Raw genomic sequence first — 19,536 nt, 5'->3', positions numbered from 1 at the left:
ACCAGCAGCATATTACCCCTGTCTGGACAATTTACTTTAAAAAATTTTTTCTTCTTCATTAGGAAACTATTTCTGGCAGCCATCATCTGCTTTGATAGGTAAAAGGTGGGTAAAGGAATGGCCCACAAATGTCCAACAGTATCTTTTACCAGTTTCCAAGACCAGCCCTCTACCAGAGATCAGTTAGACCAAAAAGAAGAAGAAAGGGATCGACAGGAACTAAATTACTTAGGGATGTGGCTGGGCTTCAGTGGAATAGAGTACAGTATTTTGTTTTATTCCATAAGCTGTCCAGTTATTCTCTGACTTCAGATAACTCCAGAATTCTCACTGTAGCCTAAAGTATTGGTTAACCTGTCTTTCTTAACTGAACAATTGATATTTTGTGTTTGTTTTTTAGAAAGCAAGTTAAAGCAGCCAGCATCAATTTTGAGAGGTAGGAGAGGGAGAGAGAGAGGTATTTCCTTTGGATGTTCATGAGGATCTCTACAGGCATCAAGATCAGGCCCCCAGCAGGGGCAAGGTAGAACAGAAAAGGAAAGAGACCAGCAGGAACTGAGTTGTTTAGGGTTTAGTTTGGAGCTTGCAAACACTGTTTTCAGCTAGACTTCAGAACTGACAAAAAGTATGGTTTTCTGTTTTATTCCATAGTATTTCACATTATCCTGAGTTTAAAACATTACTGTGCCCTGGATAGTTTGGCTCAGCGGTAGCACGTTGGCCTGTGGACCAATGAATCGCGGGTTTGATTCTGACTGAGGGCACAGACCTTGGTTGCCATTCATCCCCGGCCCTGGTCAGAGCCGTGCGGGAGGCAACCAGTCAATGTGTCCCTCTCATGTCCATGTTTCTCTCTCTGTCCCTTTCTCTCCCTCTTTCTCCCTCCCACTCTATCTGAAGATAAATATAAAAATATTCTCAGGTGAGGATTAAAAACAAAACATTACCGTAAACTTCTCAATAAAGCCTCCTTATTGCTATCATATTACTCCTACTAGACAATTTACAGTTTGTATTTTTTTCTTTTAGAAAGTACGCTTCAAGGAGCCATATTCTGATACGATACATGAGAAAGGGAGAGGGGACTTTTCTCTGGCATGTTATCAGTCTCCGACTCCTAAACTCCAGGACCAGGTATTCGTCAAAGATCAGGTAGAGCAGAGTGAGAGAGAGAGAAACAGGAAACAAAGCGACTGGATTTTAGACATTCTCAGAAATTGGTGTAAAGTGTAGAGTCAGATGCAAACGTCCCTGGTCTAATGAACTGTATCAGTCAAATCAGTTCTGTGAATCAGAAGGCTTATAAACCATGTTCTTTTTCTTATTGTAGAATCAGACTGTTTTAATTTACTAAGATGTATTACAACTTTTGCTGAAGCCCATGGAATTGCCTTGTGGTCACTGCCCCTACATGAATAATGTAGGAAGAAGTAGCAGATCCTAAATTATTTAAAATTTGAGGAGTTTGTCAGACTCTTCTGTACATGGTTTGGGTTTAAAAATTAAGGTCTACAGAGTTGAGCTAAAAGTGTAACACCCTTGTTCAAATCAAAATGTGTCAGTATAGCTTCACTTGGTACCATTTCCCTGGAGTTCTAACTGAAGCCTACAGTATTATGATTACATGTTGACCAGGTTAGGCAATTTCTTTTCTGTTTTTGTTTTTCCTTTAGAACACGTTTTTCAAGCAGCCGTCATCTTTTATCAGAGAAGAAAGCTTGAGAGATGAATTGCCTCTGGAGTGTCAATGTTATGTTAACCTTCAAGTCCAGGACCAAGCCTCCCCTGGAGATCAGGTACAGCAGAATACAGTGGGAGGACTGTCACTTTCCACAAAAGTAACAGAGACAAAATTACTTAAGATTTGGGCTGGAGCTTGTCAAGCTAGTTTTTATATGTAGGATACATAGATTTAAAGCTTCTAGAGATAGGTTAAAAATATAATCGTTTCAGTTATTTCAAAACAAGCCTGTTCACCCGGCCAGTGTGGCTTAATAGTTGAGCGTTGACCCATGCAACAAGAGGTCGCTGGTTCAATTCCTGGTCAGGGCACATGCCCAGTGGGGGGCATGCAGGAGGCAACCAGTTGATGTTCTCTCTCATCGATGTTTCTATCTCTCTTTCCCTCTCACTTCCTCTCTCTCTCAAACCAATAAAGAAAAAAAAAAGCAAGCCCATTCTAAAGACTCTAGGTGAGAAGGCATACCTCTATCATTTGGGTTAACTAAGAGACAGGTTTTATATAATATTGATTGGTTAATAGTACATTGTTTTTTTAAAACTCAAGTCCTTTAGCATATTTTTTTTGCCTTATACATTGTTTTATAAATACCGAAGGGATTCTACTCTTGGTCCACTGAAGCAGCACACCAAGCCCAGGCATCCAGTCTGCAAGCCAGTTATGATGAAGGATGAAACAGGTTGTTTGCTGCCTCAGAACTTCCTGGACTTTGCCACCTCTAGTGTTTGTGCAGGGAATTATTGGGGACACCAAGTAGATGTACTTGTGGAAATGATACCAGCTTGTTTCCAGGCTTTACCTTGGGAAAATACAACATTATAAAAATATTGCCTCATTGACTTCTCTTCTTTTGAATATGTTGTTGAATAAAGAGTTTTCCTGTGCAAAAAGAAAAAGTACCAGAATAATCTAGGATTTGCTTAAAAATACTCCAGAAAAAAGAAAAAAAAATGAGAGAAGATAGATGAAAAAATAAAATGTTGCTAATTATTGAAGCTGGGTGATGGATATCTGGGGACTCATTATACTGTTTTTTCTCTACTTTGATGTGTGTTTGGGAATTTTATATTAAACACAGACACGCACATCCATAACTGCTAAATTATCCCACCCTAGTATTATTATTCTGGGGTTGTCACTGAAGTGTACATTATTGTCACTAACCCATCATTTCTACTTAGACAGTTTTGTATTTTGTTGTTCCTTTAAAACTACTATATCAAGTAACCCTCATCTTTTAAGAAATGGAAGTTTGAAAGAGGAATTGCTTCTGGAGCGCCATTGGCATGTTTCACCCAGTATTCAAGACCTAGCCTCTCAAAGGAGAAAGATCTGTAACAAAAATAAAATTAAAAAAAAAAAAAAGACCTAGCCTCTCCCAGAGAGTAAGTAGAGCATGCTGTAGTGAGGAGGAAGCAGCAGAGAGTGAATTGCTTAGGTTTTGGCTCAAGATTGACAGGGCATTGTAGTGACTGCCTCAGGGGTTTGGGGTCAGTAATAATGGACACATATAATGTCCTCTTGTTCTGTGTTGTATCACACCATTCTGACCTGTAGAAATGACTTAAGGCCTCTTCACGGAAGCATTTACTATTACCCTGGCATGATGCTCCTGCTCGGAAAATTGGTGTTTATCATTTATGTTGCCTTTTAGTGCAGGAACTACCAGCAGGCCTCACATAGTATGAAAGTTGAGACATGGAGAAGGGAGTTATTTCTGGAGTGCCATGAATATGTCTTACATTAAACCCAGGGTCCAGGCTCTGCCAGAGAGCAGGTAGAGCGGAATAAAGTGAACAGTAAACAGCAGAGAGTAATCAGTTTGATATGGGCTTGCCAGAGATATGCTACTAGCAATAGTGATGATGATAATGGTGATAGTGTTATTTCTTATTAATAATATCAATATTAATATGACTAACAGCTTACATTTCTAAGCACTTATCATAGCTAAAGTTGTTCTAGAACTTTGTGTCCATTGTCTCATTTAATTCTCACAATAATCCTGGGAGATAGATTTTGTTATTATCCTTGTTTTATAGGTGAAGAAACTTAAGATTGCTTTGTGGATAAAGTTAAGATCCATAATAGTCATAAGAAATATAATGTCTACTTTTATGCCATAATGTACTGGACAAGTCTGACCTATTTAGATTACCTTAGGGCTGTCATTGCAGCCTACAGTATTTTTACTTCCATTGTGCTTTTGTATCTTTTAGAGTTTGTACTCCAGGCAGCAGCTGTCTGTTGGGACAGCTGAAAGATGGCAAGATTTGTTTCCAGATGGCCATCAGTATCTTCCACCCAAACACCGGAGAGAGGCTTCCAGCAGAAGACAGGTAGAGCAGACCACAGACTATGAGCAGTAGAATGTAAACAAGATTATAGGCACTTACTGATCTGGGAGTGGTAAGGCTGAGTAAAAAGCAAATTCTTGTTTTACTTTATATTTCATAGTATGTAAAATCTATCCTGATCTAAGATTACTCTAAGGCTCTAACTGAAACCTAGGGTATTGTCAGGAGCACCTGTTGCCTCTTGGAAAAACTATATATGTATGTTTTATAAAAGGTGTATATTTCTGGTGGCCAGTCTCTCTTTTTTTTTTAATCCTCACCCAAGGACATTTTTCTATTTATCTTTAGATAGAGTGGGAGGGAGTGGGGGAGAGAGCTGAGAGAGAGAGAGAGAGAACGCGCGCGCACGCGCAAAAAACAGTGATGTGAGAGAGACACATTGACTGGTTGCCTCACACACAACCCTGACCAGGGCCAGGGCCGAACCACAACTGAGGTACATGCCCTTGACCGGGGTCGAATCTGCGACTCTTTGGTCTGTGGGCCGATGCTCTAACTGCTAAGCCAAACTGGCCAGGGCTGGTAGCCATTCTCTTTATGGTGTGAGAAGAGAAGAAATGAGTGGTTTCTGAGGGGGAGGGATCGGGAGGATCTTCTACCCAATGACCAGGACTGGATCTCAATAAGTGGTAGAGCATAAGGATTACCAAGAAATAAACTATTCAGAGTTTGGGCTGTAGCTTGTTAGCATTATGTTATATTGCTTAAGTTTTGGTGTATTGAAATCAACAGTTTTTCAAGAGAATATTAAAATGCCCTGGCCTACTAAGATTTTTCCATGTCTTGACTAAAGTCTAGTTTATTTTCATTATAATTTTATCACTGTCTGGATAATTTCTATCTTGTAGTTTTATGTTGTTATTTTAAAAACATCCTTTAAGGCAACTAGCAGTTACGATATATGAAAAAGATAAAGCAAAATTTCCTTTTGGCTCTTTTATAGAGCAGAAAGAAAAGAAGGCAAAAAGGCAGAAAGTAGGATTTGGGCTGAGGTTTGCAGAACTAAACTGCTGCTCTTTTGTGATTTTTAGTTTGGGCCTATAAGGTTGGACTAAGAGCTTGCTGTTATGTTTTAGCCTGGTTCGTCATTTATATATCCTGAACTGTGCCAGGCTCTTTCCTTCCTCAGGTCTTTTGCATAGTTTTTCCCTCTACCTGGATATTCTTCTCTTTTTTCTTCACAAAGCTGGTCCTTTCTCATCCTTCAGGTTTCGGCTAAAATATCATCTTAGAAAAGACTACCCTGAGCAAAATCAAAAATAAATCTACCCTCTTCTGTTTTTTTGTTTTTGTTTTTTAATCCCTGCATTCTGTTTTCTCCTCAGTAAACAAAACACTTTGTACAATTTGTAATTATTTACTTTTTCCACTGGTCTGTAAGCTTCATGAGGAGAGGTACCCCCTGTTTTGTTTACCACTGTAAGGGCAGCCTTTAGCACAGCACTCGTACCTGGTAGTCTCTTACTAAATATATTTTGAACTAATTAGTCAGTCAAACATTTATTGAGCACCTGTTAGGTGTTAGCTATTATTTAGGTACTAAATATCAAAGATAGAGCTCTGCTGCAAGACACAGCATTCAAATTTCTAAAGAGAGACTGAGACATAAGCAGATGGTTATGAAACAACGTAACTGGTTGTAGAGCATGCATAGGGCATTAATTGAGCACGAAGAGGGTACCTAACCCTGGCTGTTCAATGGAGGGTGTGGCTTTGTAGTCACAGCCTCTTCTTGTCCTTCTGCCATCCAGCCCTGAAAATCCTCAGTCCTTGATTAGTCTTTTCTCATTTTAGGTTCCCAAATAATTGAATCTTATAGGAGAAAATGTAAATTTGAACCACATTCATATTAGTGTTTACAATTCCAGCTGGGTCCCCAGTACTGCTTAGCATCTTTCTTGCCTGCCCTTCCCATAGCCCAACTGAAAATTCTAAACCTTAAACACCTGTTGACGTTCTTGCTATTCCCCCGTACTCTCTGGCTTTCATGAAGAAAATTGAAGCCATCACACAAAAACTACCTCAGCCATTTACTTTTTGCCATTCTTCCTATTTCTACTGTTTCTTTGGATCCATATTTTGGATTCTCTTGCCACTTTTATTTCTGTGTCTAATTTTGAATATTATATTGTAACACTGGTTTCTGTTAAAATCTGCTTAAAATGTTGCATCTTTTTTTGTTTGTAGCAGGTTCAGACTTTCAGTAGTTTCTCACCTTCTCTGAACAGTGGCTGCAGTGTTAGTTCAGTTCTCAAAGCCTTCATTGTACTTCTAATCCACCCTGTGCATGCACAGCTCAGGCTGACTCTGAGATATGTGCCAGTTCATACACAGAATTAAAGGATCCACTTTTCTAGCTTGCTCCTCTTCAGGATACCTACCTCCTACACTCTCCAGATTCCGCAGACCACATTTTTAATTATAATCAGCTAGAGAGACAGAGGCCAGTAGTGGGCTTACTCCTTCACTAGTGCTGGAAGTCCAGTTTTTCTTTTTTGAAAGCAAAAAATAATTTCATTATTATTGTAGCAAAAGTAAGCACAAACAGAAAGAAAAAAACCCACAAAAATTCTGGAGAGAACCACCATAAACCTTTTGCTATTTTTCATTTTCCAATTTTATCTATAACAAACAAATAACTTTAAAAAATAATAGCCTTGCTCTGGCTGGTTTGGCTCAGTGGTTAGAGCATCAACCTGAGGTCCAGAGAGATCCGGGTTTGGTTCCTGCTAACGGCATGTACCTCGGTTGCAGTTTGTCCCTGGCCCTGGTTGGGTTGTGCGGGTCCCTTTCACATCGATGTTTCTCTCTCCCTCTCTCTCCCTCCCACTCTATCTGAACAATAACAACAAAAAAATGGGAAAATGTCCTTGGGTGAGGATAAAAAAAAAATAATAATAATAGTAATGGCCTTATTGAGACATATAGTCAAGTCTTATTATCCATGGTAGTTATGTTCTATAAAGTTGTCTCAAACATCAAATTAGCGAGTACCAAACCACTGCTTCCTAGAGTAGATACAAGGTTAGGTTCCTATGAGCCCCTGATCACATTTTTGTTAGCTAATCAATATATTACTTTGTTTTATGTGAATTTGTGTTTAAAGACCCCCTTATTTAATATACAGGGTGGGGCAAAAGTAGGTTTGCAGTTATGAGTATGCAAAACACAGAGTTTATTCTTGTACTATTTATTAATTATTGTATTATTTTCCATATGAACAACTGTAAACCTACTTTTGCCCCACCCTGTACATTTTTTATTAATTAACATTGAACTCAGGGCCTAAATGAAGCTTGTCTGATACATGTATATTCTCCATAAGACATATCACAGCCTTCTTATGCTTAGGAATACTAGATAGTACTGGAGCACTGTGCTTGGGGGCCATTTTAAACAGCAAAATCGCCAACAAAAAGCAAAAAACTTGGCACTAAATATATCTTGAAAAGGGTACTTGTTTACAGTATGAAGGCTGAAACGAAACCTTTCAATCTCAGCTGATAATGTCTACATTTGGCGATTCAAATTTTTCACAACTCTGTGCATGTCTGCAAATGACCACAAAAACACCGTGAGTATTGATTTCGGGATTTCAAATAAATATAACAAATAGGTGAATGCGTAAATAAGGAATATGTGAATAAGGAAGATTGACTAATTTACATACCCTTAAATTCACTCATTTAAACTATACAGTTCACTGTTTTTCGTATATTCAAAAGGTTGTGCAAACATTGCCACAACCAAGTTCAGAAAAAATTTTATCACCCAAAAAAGTCCTGTACCCATTAGCAGCCATTTTTTCCCTCACCCCACCCCCAGCCCTAGGCAACCACTAGTCTGCTTTCTGTTTCTAGATTTGCCTTTTCTGGGCATTTCATATAAATGGGATCATGCAATATATGGACTTTTGTGACTGGTTTATTTCACTGAGCATCATGTTTTCAAAAGTTTATCGATCTTGTAGCATATAGCAGTACTTCATTCCTGTCCATTGGATAATATTCCATTTTATGCATTTAGCACATTTTATTTATTTATCAGTTTATGGACATTTGGATTGATTCCATTTCTTGGCTATTATGAATAATGCTGCTGTGAACATTTGTGTACAAGTTTTTTGTTGATATGTTCATTTCTTTTGGAGATATATATATACATATATAGAATTGCTGGGACATATACTACTTTATGCGTAACCTTCTGAGGAAATGCCACACTGGTGTCCAAAGTGGCTGTACTAGATTATTCATTCCCACCAGCAGTATGTGAGGGTTCCTATTCTCTACATTCTCACCAACACTTGTTATTACCTGTCTTTTTTTTTTTTTTTTTTTAATTTGTCTTTATTGATTTTAGCGAGAGAGGAAGAGAGAGAGATAGAAACATCAGTGAGAGAGAACATCGATTGGCTGCCTCCTGCATGCCCCGCACTGGGGATCGGGACCACAGCCTGGGCATGTGTCCTGAACGGGAATCAAATGGGCGACCTCTTAGTGCATGGGTTGATGCTCAACCAATGAGCCACACCGGCTGGGCATTACCTGTCTTTTTAATTACACCTATCTTAATGAGTGTGATAGAGTATTTCATGATGGTTTTGACATATTTTCCTGATGATTAATGATGCGCATCTTTCATATGCTTATTGGCCATGTGTATATCTTCTTTGGAAAATTGCCTATTAGATTCTCTGCCCAATCTATAATTGAATTTTTGTTTTTTGATTATTGATTTATATAAGTTCTTAATATATTCTATATACAGGTTCCTTATTAGTTATGTGATTTACAAATTTTTTTCCCCATTCTGTAGGTTGTCATTTTACTTTCTTGATAGTTTCCTTTGCAGCACAAAAGTTTTTAATTTTAATGAAGACCAGTTTATCTGTTTTTTCTTTTGTGGTTTTTGATCCTGGTGTCCTATCTAAGAAATCATCGCCTAATCCAAGATCATGAAAATTTACTCTTATGTGTTCTTATGAGAATTTTATCTCTATCACATTTAGGTCTGTGATTCACTTTGAGTTACTTTTTGTATGTAGTGTTAGATAGGGGTCCAACTTTATTCTTTTTCATGTGGACATCCAGTTATTCTAACACTATTTGTTGAAAACATCTATAACAAAAATAATTTAAAAATAAAAAGTAAAATGTTATTCTTACCCATTGAATTCTTGACCCTCTTGTCAAATCATTTTAGTGTGAATATAAGGATTTATTTCTGAAATATCATTTCTATTTTGTTGACCTATATGTCTGCCCTTATGATGGTACTACACTCTCTTTGATTACTTTACTTTTGTAGTAAGTTTTGAAATTGGAAACAGTGATTCTTCCAGCTTTATCTTCTGTTCCAAGATCATCAGCTATTTTGGGTCTCTTGCATTTTCATATGAATTTAAGAATCATCTCGTCAATTTCTACAAAGAATACAACTGAAATTTTGATTGCATTAAATCTGTTGATCAGTTTGGGTAGTACTGCCATCTCAACAACATTAAGTCTGCCAAGCCATGAACATAAGATGTCTTTTCCATTCATTTAAATCTTTAATTTATTTCAACAATGTTCTTTAGGTTTCAGAGTATAACATTTACATGTTCTTTGTTAAAAAATGTATTCCTAAGTATTTCTAGATGGTATTATAAATGGATTTTTTTCTTAATTTTATTTTCAGATTGTTTATTGCAAGTATATAGAAATACAATTGATTTTTGTATACTGTTCTTATATCCTGCAACTTTCCTGAAAAATAAATAACTTTTAAGCTAAAAGGATAAAAGTGCCCTGGCCGTGTGGCTCAGTTGGTTGAGCGCCATCCCATGCACAAAAAGGTTGCCAGTTTGATTCCCGGTCAGGGCACATGCCAGGGTTACAGGCTCAGTCCTGGGTAGAGAGCAGGAGGTAGCTGATCAATGTTTCTCTCTCTCCTCTTCTCCCTCTCTAAAAAATCAATAAAACATGATTTTTAAAAATATAAAAGTAATTTAAAGCTTTTATTTCTAAAAGTTAGAGGTCATAATTTGACCCATGTGATGACCGAGTAAGTATCATACCAAATTATGTCATAAGGCATTCTTAGTAATGTGGGAGAAATAGCTCCAGTTTCCTCTCTGCTGTGTCAGTTGTTTGTTATAATCTTTTCAGTTCTTATTCTCAAGAGAGTTGTGTAAATTGAAAATACTTATATATATTAAGGGAGCTGGTTTATATCTTGGATTCAATCCCAACCATACTCACGAAAGAATGATGTTAAGTGACCACTTTAGAAGAACTTTCATTCTGAACACTTTGATTTGTTATTAGTTCATCTGTGTTTTTTACTTGAATTTTTTCCTTTGGTTTATTGTTTTTTATTTGGTTATTTATTCTGAAACTGCTTCCTTTTATTCTTATATATATTTTGGTATTTTATTCAGTTGTACTCAAGGTTGCAGGAGAAAAGAATCAGTAGATGAAAGTATCAAAAGCATGCATGGCATTTGGCAGTTTTGTCACTTTGTGTGACTGGACTTTTTAACAGGTTCATGATAGATATCAATCAGGATTGAACACTGAATTCCAAACTCCACTGGCACTTCAGTTTGGAGTAGATCAAGAAGAAGACAAGAAAGAGGTATGTAAGGATAATTGCCTTTGGACACCAGTGTTCCTACTGTAATAGTATATGTGAAATTAGAAATGATTTGTTATATTCTAATAATAAAGAACTAATACTACAAATTCCATAGATAAAGGCAAAGAAATTACTTGAGTCATTATACTACGTTAAACTTCTCTTCTAAGATTCCAGGATTTGGGGTACTTTGATGTGAAATCGGAGAAATAATCCTAGTGAATTCCTTCAGTTATGATATTTGCCACAATAACTTGTTGAAAGGAAGAGTTTTAATTTATGGCTTCCTTTTTATCCCCCTTTCAATCCAAAGTTAGTTTAAACCAACAGTTTTTAACACTGGCTATGCATCAGAATCAGACTGGAGCTTTTTGCAGATATGTATTTTTCTTTTGATATCTGAAAAAGTAGGTTTGTGGCATCTGTTTTTTTAAAGTATCACTGATGATTGTGCTGTACCTTCAATATTAGGTACTGCTGTTATACTTTTAATGTTTTTACTGAAAGGACACAAGCTACTCAAAAGGCAAAACAATGTCTGTGTGTATACTAGTACCATTTGAGTAGCTTGTGTCCTTAAAAGAGAATATATAAATCCAGAGGTAGGAACGTATCACACATAATAGTAGCACTTGCTTTTGTTATACTCGTTCTCTTTATTTTTTTATTTTATTTTATTTTATTTTTTTTTATCCTCACCCGAGGATATTTTTCCATTTTTTGTTCAGGTAGAGTGGGAGGGAGAGAGAGAAACAGAGAGAGAGAGAAACATCGACGTGAAAGGAACACATCGAGTGGCTGCCATCCGCACAACCGACCAGGGCCGGGGACAAACTGCAGCCGAGGTACGCGCCCTTAGCGGGAACCGAACCCGGGTCTCTCAGGACCGCAGGCCGATGCTCTAACCGCTGAGCCAAACCGGCCAGGGCTACTCGTTCTCTTTAAAAGTGTAACACACTGTAATAGTCCTCAGTCCTCCTCTCCTCCCCCCACTGTCAGGCTAGGCCAAGAGTATGCTTTTGTGGTGTTTTAATTTTGAAAAGTTAGTGACCATTGTTCTGTTATAAAAATACATCTTACATTCTTTCGTGGCCCTACTTCTATGATACTTGGAAATAGTAAATATAGTATATATTTTAGCATATCAAATATAGTCATTTCCTTAAGTGCAGTTGAGAAGGGACTATACTAAGGGCAAACTAAATTAGTACTTCTTTCTCTGACTTGTCTGTAACATGCAATAGCTATGTGCTTGAAAATTTAAAGCTCTTGCTGTATGTGATATTATCCTGAGCCACCATAAATAGAAGGAAATTAAGGACTTAGTTCCATGTAACTTCTGTATCATATAGTTTTCTTGTCTAATGCACAAAGATATTTTTCTTCCTTGGAAAGTCCTCTGAGAGCAGAATCTTAACAATTTTAACTTCTTTCCTTTAGCGTCAAAAGCGGTACCTGAGATATAGACGACTTTTCATGAGTATTGAAAGAGAACAAGTAAAAGAACAACAAAAGCAAAAAGAACACAGGAAGAGAATTGAAAAGTGAGTTCTTTGATCCTCATTGTGATCCTTAAATTACCAGTTAAGATGATTTTGGAAGCTAAGTTTTAGAAATAAGCAGGTAGTGGTTTGCCTTCTGATCCATAGTGGGAACAACTGTTTTATCTGGATAGAAGTATTAATAGATGGTTAAGATCTATGTTTTTTAATGGACTTTTTTTCTTTTGGAAACAGTTATAGGTTCACAGCAAAGTTAAGCAGAAAGTACAAAGAGTTTCCTTTCACCCCTACACATGGATTGCCTTTTCTACTGTTAACATCCTGTACCACAGTGGTACATTTGTTATGACTGATAAACCTACATTACAGTCCATATTTTAGTGGACACATTATAATCCATATTTACATTCGGATCCACTCTTGGTGTGGTAGATTCTTACAGTTTTGACAAATGTGTAATGACATGTATCTGTCATTACAGTATCATGCTGAATAGTGCCCTAAAAATCCCATGTTCTGCCCTGGCCGGTTTGGCTCAGCGGTTAGAGCGTTGGCCTGTGGTCTGGAGAGACCCGGGTTCGGTTCCCGCTAAGGGCACGTGCTTCGGTTGCAGTTTGTCCCCGGCCCTGGTTGGTCGTGTGGGTGGCAGCCGCTCGATGTGTCCCTTTCACATCGATGTTTCTCTCTCTCTCTCTCTTCCTCTCTCTCCCTCCCCTCTCTATCTGTACAAAAAATGGAAAAATGTCCTCAGGTGAGGATTAAAAAAAAAATATCCCATGTTCCACCTAATTATTCATCTCTCCCTCCCCCAGTCCCTGGCAACCACTGATCTTTCTTCTGTCTCCATTGTTTGCTGTTTCCAGAATGCCACAGAGTTGTAATCATGTAGTATGTAGCCAGAAGGCCTTTTCAGTTGACTCCTTTCACTTAGTAATATGTTTTAAGGTTCCTCCAGTGCCTTTTCATGGCTTGATGGCTCATTTCTTTTTAGTGCTGAATAATATCCTACTGTCTCAATGTACCATAATTTATTTATCCATTCACCTACTGAAGGATATCCTGGTTTCTTCCAAGCTTTGACAATTATAAATAAAGTTGCTATAAATATTTGTATGTAGGTTTTATGTGGGCATAAGTTTTTAACTCCTTTGGGTAAATACTAAGGAGTGCAGTTGCTGGATTTTATGGTAAGAGTTTGTTTACTTTGGATAGAAACTGCCAAAATGTCTTTCAAAGTAGCCATACCATTTTGCATTCCACCAACAGTGAACGAGAGTTCTTGTTATTCCACATCCTCACCAACATTTGGTATTGTCAGTGTTTCGGCTTTTGGCCATTTTAATAAAACTTTACATTACCAGGCACTGTCAAGAAGCAGATTAGCTATAAATCATGTATTGGTAATGAAAGTGGAAAAGAGCAAAACCGCCCTGGCTGGTTTGGCTCAGCAGTTAGAGCATTGGCCTGCGGTCCAGAGAGACCCAGGTTCAGTTCCCGCTAAGGGCATGTACCTCGGTTGCAGTTTGTTCCCGGCCCTGGTTGGATCATGCAAGTGGCAACCACTCGATGTGTCCCTTTCACGTCGATGTTTCTCTCTTTCCCTCTCTCTCCCTACCACTCTATCTGAACAAAAAATGAAAAAATGTCCTTGGGTGAGGATAAAAAAAAAGAAAAGAAAATAGCAAAACCACTTTGGAAAACGGCTTAGTATTTTATATAGTTAAACATATATCTACTCTATGACCCAGCCACTTTACTGCTAGATATTTCCCTAAGAAAAATGAGAACATATTCATAACAATGAACAGTGACTGAATATATTATTTCCAAGTGCTCATTGCACATTTATCAAAGTTAGTCATATCTTGTGTTATTTTTTACATATGTTCTCTGATTATAATGATATTAAGCTAGCAAGGAACAAGTAGTACATTTTTAAATAATTCCGGGTGAAAGATAAAATTACAATGGAAATTAGGGAATACTTTTAAGAGAATAATAATGAAGACAAAACATATCACAACTTGCCAGATGCTCACAAGGAATGTTATAGCCTTAATTACAATTATGATAAAAAGTAAAAAAGACTATTTTTGCTGACTTGACCACAGTCTTGGTGCTGGTGGAAGCCACCCTGGTACATAGATTGGCCTCTCCCACATACACCCAAATCTATCTGAGGCAGCCACAACTGTGGATTGCTTTGTAGCTCCAAACAGGTAGCCCAGGGCTCATCACAGGCAATGTTTGACATTGACCTACATCATCTTCCCTCCCACACAACCCAAGATCCAATATACCTGGTAGGCAGGCTTCAGATCACATCAGAGCATGACCCAATTAGCTCCACAAGCAGTATATCCAAAGGGAGATCTCAGCAGGTATGAGATGCTTCTGGGGCAAATTCTGCTTTGTGGGGTCATACACAGTAGTTGGGGTCAACCCTCATAGTCAGTCAGCCTCAGGGTCAACCCCAACCACAGACAGGTTAACAGCAATGAATTCTTGGCTACAACAGGAGAGCTCACATCACCCACACGAGTGATCAGGGAGACTGTACCACTGAACTCCACAGGGCACCTACGATATAAAGCCACCTTACCAAGACTGGGAGACATAGCATATCTACCTAATACAGAGAAAAAAATACAGAGAGGCAGCCAAAATAGGAAATTAAAGAAACATGCCCCAAATGAAAGAATAAGAAAAATTCCCAGAAAAAGAATCAAGTGAAATGGAGGCAAGCAGTCTACCAGATATACAGTTCAAAACAATGATTATAAGGATCTTAAGGAACTTGGGAGAAGAATGAATAACTCAGTAGGAACCTTAAAAGAGAGCTAGTAAGCATAACCATGGACATAGAAATCATTAAAACAACACAATACCTGAAATGAAGAATAGACTAGAAGGACTCAACAGCAAGTTAGATGAAGCAGAGGACTGAATCACCTATTTGGAAGACAAGACAGCAGAAGACACCTAAACAGAACTGAATTTTTAAAAAATTAAGATAGTTGCCTGGCTAGTGTGGCTTAGTGGTTGAGCGTTGACACAACACCAAGAGGCTGCAGGTTCAATTACCAGTCAGGGCACATGCCCAGGTAATGGGCTTGATCCCCAGTGGGGGGCATGCAGGAGGCAGCCAATCAAGTTTCCCTCTTATCGATGTATCCCTCTTATCAATGTTTCTATCCCTTCCTCTCTCTAAAAGTCAATAAAAATATTAAGATAGTTTAAGGGACCTTTGGAACAATATCTAGTGTAACAACATCCACATCATATGGGTACCAGAAAGAGAAGACAGAGAGCAAGGGATTGAAAACTATTTCTTCTACTGAAAAAATAATGACTGGCCCTGGCCAGTTTGGAACAGTGATTAGAGCATTGGCCGCCCTGGCCAGTTTGGCTCAGCGGTTAGAGCATCAGCCTGCGGTCTGGAGAGACCCGGGTTCGGTTCCCGCTAAAGGCACGTACTTCGGTTGCAGTTTGTCCCTGGCCCTGGTTGGTCGTGCGGGTGGCAGCCACTCGATGCGTCCCTTCACGTCGATGTTTCTCTGTCTCTCTCCCTTCCTCTCTTTCCCTCCCACTGTATCTGTACAAAAAATGGAAAAATGTCCTCGGGTGAGGATTAAAAAAAATAGAGCATTGGCCCATGGACCAGAGAGTCCTGTGTTCGGTTCCCGCTAAGGGCACATACCTGGGTTGTAGTTTGTCTTCTGCCCTGGCCACTCGATGTGTCTCTCTCACATCGATGTTTCTTTCTCTCTCATCCTCCCTTTCACCCTCCTGCTCTGTCTGAAAATAAATGCAAAGAAAAAGTCCTCAGGTAAGGATGATAATAATGATAATGATGATAATAATAATAATAATAATAATGACTGCCCGGCTGGTGTGGCTCAGTGGTTGAGTGTCAACCTATGCACCAAGAGGTTGCAGGTTCAACTCCTGGTCAGGGTGCATGCGCAGGTTGTGGGCCAAATCCCCGGGGGGGGGGGGGCATGCAGGAGGCAGCCTTTCGATGTTCTCTCTCATCAGTGTTTCTATCTCTCTCTCCCTCTCCCTTCCTCTTTCTAAAAATCAATAAAGAAAAAAAAAATTAAAAAAAGAAAAAAGAATGACTGAAAACTTCCCTAATCTGGTGAAGGATATAGACCCACAAGTTGAGGAAGCACAGAGAATCCCAAACAAGGGGAATCCAGAGAGGCCCACACCAAGACACATTATAATTAAAATGGCAAAAGTTAAAAATAAAGAATCTTACAAACAGCAAGAAAAAAACAGTTACCTACAATGGAGCTCCCATACATCTATCAGCTGATTTCTCAACAGAAACATTTCATGCCAGAAGGGATGGGCATGACATATTCAAAGTAATCAAAAGCAAGGACCTACCACTAAGACTTCTCTACCCAGCAAGGCTATTGTTTAAAAGTGAAGGAGAATGAAGAGCTTCCCAGACAAGAAAAAAGCTAAAGGAGTTCATTATGACCAAACTAGTATTACAAAAAAATGTTAAAGGGACTTCTTTAAGAAGAAGGAGGAAAAAAGAGAAACATAATTATAAAGAATAAAATGGGAATAAATACATATCTATCCATAATAACTTTAAATGTAAATGGATTAAATACTCCAATCAAAAGACACAGGGTAGCTCAATGGATAAGAAAACAAGACCCCTATATATGCTGTCTACAAGAGATCTACTTCAGATCAAAAGACACACAGAGAATGAAAATAAAGTGATGTATAGTACAGCAGAGGGAATCTAGTCAATAATATTGTAATAACTGTGTATGGTGCTGGATGGGTACTGGAAATATGGTGGGGGTGGGGCGGCACTGTAAAGTATGATTGTCTAACCTCTGTGCTGTACACCTAAAACTAATACAAAATAATCAGTGTTTTAAATTTCCATCTTACGAAGCTAGGGAAAAAACAGTAAATCAGACAAGAAGAAAGAAGTCGTAAAGAGCAGAAATAAATGAAATAGAAAATAAATGTACAATGGAGAAAATCAATAAAGCCAAAATTAGTTTTTTGAAAATTTAGTTTTGCAAGGGATATATCTTTTTACTAATCAGTGAAGAAAAAGAAAGAAAACAATTTATCAATATTAAGACTGGAAAGGAATTATCACTGCAGAGCCTAGAGATATTAAATATAGTGTGAACAACTGTACACTAAAATTTTGATTATTTTGATGAAATAGACAAACTCTTTAAAAAGTGAAAATGGATGAAAGAAGGAATAGAAGTGTGAGTAATCCCATATCACTTAAGGAATTAAATCAGTTATTAAAATCTTATTTAAAAAATTCAGGTTCAGATTTAAGCTCAGATGTCTTCTTTGGCAGATTCTTTCCAAATATTTAAGGGGAAAAATATTGCCAAGTTTTACATATACTATTCTAGAGAATGGGAAACAGGAAATACTTTCTAAATAATTGTAAAGGCCAGCATAACTATTACAAGAAAGCAACATTCTAGACTAATTTCTCTCATGAGCATTAATGTAAAAATTCCAAGTAAAATATTAGCCAAGTGACCTTTGAGAGACATTACTGAAGGCCCAGTCCTGGAGCTTCTGCTTATTTCAGACTGGGTAGAGGAGGCTTGGAAAAATCCTCATGAAGTTGTCTGAGGTAGCCTTTAGGCAGGTTCTGTTTAAATATTTCAAAGCTCTTTTCTGTTCTTAATGTTCTTTATGATATAATTATATAATCTCCCTGGATAACAATTTTAGAATCGAAGGACGTTGGCTCAGAAGCTCATTCTTATATGTAGGCCACATTTGTCTTACTATAAGCTAGCTTGTTTAGCCATAATTATGATCTGCATCAGAAAAACTTTCAGTTCTATAGTGCCCATATATAAGCATTTTACAGACTCGTCAGGCAAAAGATGGAATGGAAATAGTTTAATTAATTTAACTGAAGTCAAGGCATCCTTGCTATGGGTATTTTATTTCTAACCTAAATCTTATGACATGTCTACCACATAACATAGTCAGTAGGGAATTCTTTAGCTATACTACTGACCTTTTTTGAAAGCTTTTCTGCCTAAGGCTTTTGTTTTATTGCCATTTTCTCATGGGATAATCTTTTTCTTCTTGGATTTATATGCTTGATCCTAGAAAAAAAATATGACAGTCTCTCTCTTACAGATGACACCAGAAAGTTAATTCTTGTTGATAGTTTGCAAATAATTAAAAATTATTTTTGGCTCTTTCCTGTTTGAAGAAACTAAATCATTTATGCTTTTCGCATGGAGGTTATATGGTTTAACCTAAAGACTAAAACACTTTGGCAGCATTCTAAAATAAACATTTACTTTCTAAACCGGAACTGATAAAAGCTGCTTTACCTCATCCAGTTGTAATAAGAATCAAATGATATGTTTTCATTCATTCATTTAGCATCTATTTATTGAGCATCTATTAACTGGTAGACATAATGCTAGACTTAGGGGGAGCAAAAACTGAAAGACATGATCCCACTCTTCAGGGACCTTACTGACTAATGGGAAGGCAGATAAATGAACAGGTAAGTATGATACTATATATTAAGTATTACAAGACAATATAGTATGTGGTTAAGAACATGAAGAGATGTGTTCAAGTCCCTGCTCTGCTGCCTATTAGCTGTGTAACTTTGGGAAAGTTACATCTATGAGCCTTAGTTTCTTCTCTATAAAACAGGAAGAATAATGGTATATACCTCATAAAGTTGCTGTGAGCATTAAATTAGGTAACATGAAAATGTGCTTAATACAGAACCTAGCACATAGTATGTGCTCAGTAAATTTTAGTTGCCAAATATTTAAGGGAAAAAGTTATACCAAGTTTTACACAAAATTATCCAGAGAATAGAAAACAGGAAATACTCCCAAATAATTATAGAGGCCATTATAACCTTACTACCAACCTAACAAGGGCATTTGTAAAATTGTAATGTTACAGGCTAATTTCTCTATGTTTTGTAATATCATTAGAAAAAAAAATTAAAAGACTACATGAGAACACAGAGACTGTGTTTTGAACCCAAAATTGGGGGCATGATGTAGCAGGACAAGGAAGACCCTGAGCTGAGTTTTGAAGGATTAGAAGCAGTACTGTGAGACAAAATGGTAATTGGACTGGGGAAAAGAATACATGAGGAATAGCACTGTAAAAGCATTGGCTCTTGAGGGAATATGATACTTCTGACATTGATGTGATTGGGGTTAATGTAGTGGCAAGAAGCAAGCCTTCAGAAATAAGGACATGCCCGGACAGTGTTGCTCAGTGGTTGAGCATGGACCCATGTACCAGGAGG

General features: G+C 37.7%; 1 protein-coding gene across 7 annotated transcripts in view; it reads left to right on the top strand.

Moving 5' to 3' along the window:
* CCDC15 (coiled-coil domain containing 15) overlaps positions 1-19,536 on the top strand; it is a 71,335-nt gene that overhangs the window by 24,252 nt on the left and 27,547 nt on the right. For 6 of the 7 annotated variants that reach the window (XM_036277111.1, XM_036277108.1, XM_036277110.1 and 3 more), the window contains 5 exons: positions 1,030-1,152; positions 1,674-1,796; positions 3,961-4,080; positions 10,627-10,719; positions 12,160-12,263. In XM_036277111.1, the coding sequence (XP_036133004.1) occupies positions 1,030-1,152; positions 1,674-1,796; positions 3,961-4,080; positions 10,627-10,719; positions 12,160-12,263 (563 nt within the window). The remainder of the gene's footprint in view (positions 1-1,029; positions 1,153-1,673; positions 1,797-3,960; positions 4,081-10,626; positions 10,720-12,159; positions 12,264-19,536) is intronic. The other variant, XM_036277109.1, reaches the window with a different exon arrangement.

The sequence above is a fragment of the Molossus molossus genome, unplaced genomic scaffold (genome assembly GCF_014108415.1).
Source record: "Molossus molossus isolate mMolMol1 unplaced genomic scaffold, mMolMol1.p scaffold_m16_p_22, whole genome shotgun sequence".
In the NCBI taxonomy this organism is placed as follows: domain Eukaryota; kingdom Metazoa; phylum Chordata; class Mammalia; order Chiroptera; family Molossidae; genus Molossus; species Molossus molossus.
The sequence above is the reverse complement of the archived record's forward strand: the minus strand, read 5'-3'. Positions and strand labels throughout refer to the sequence as shown.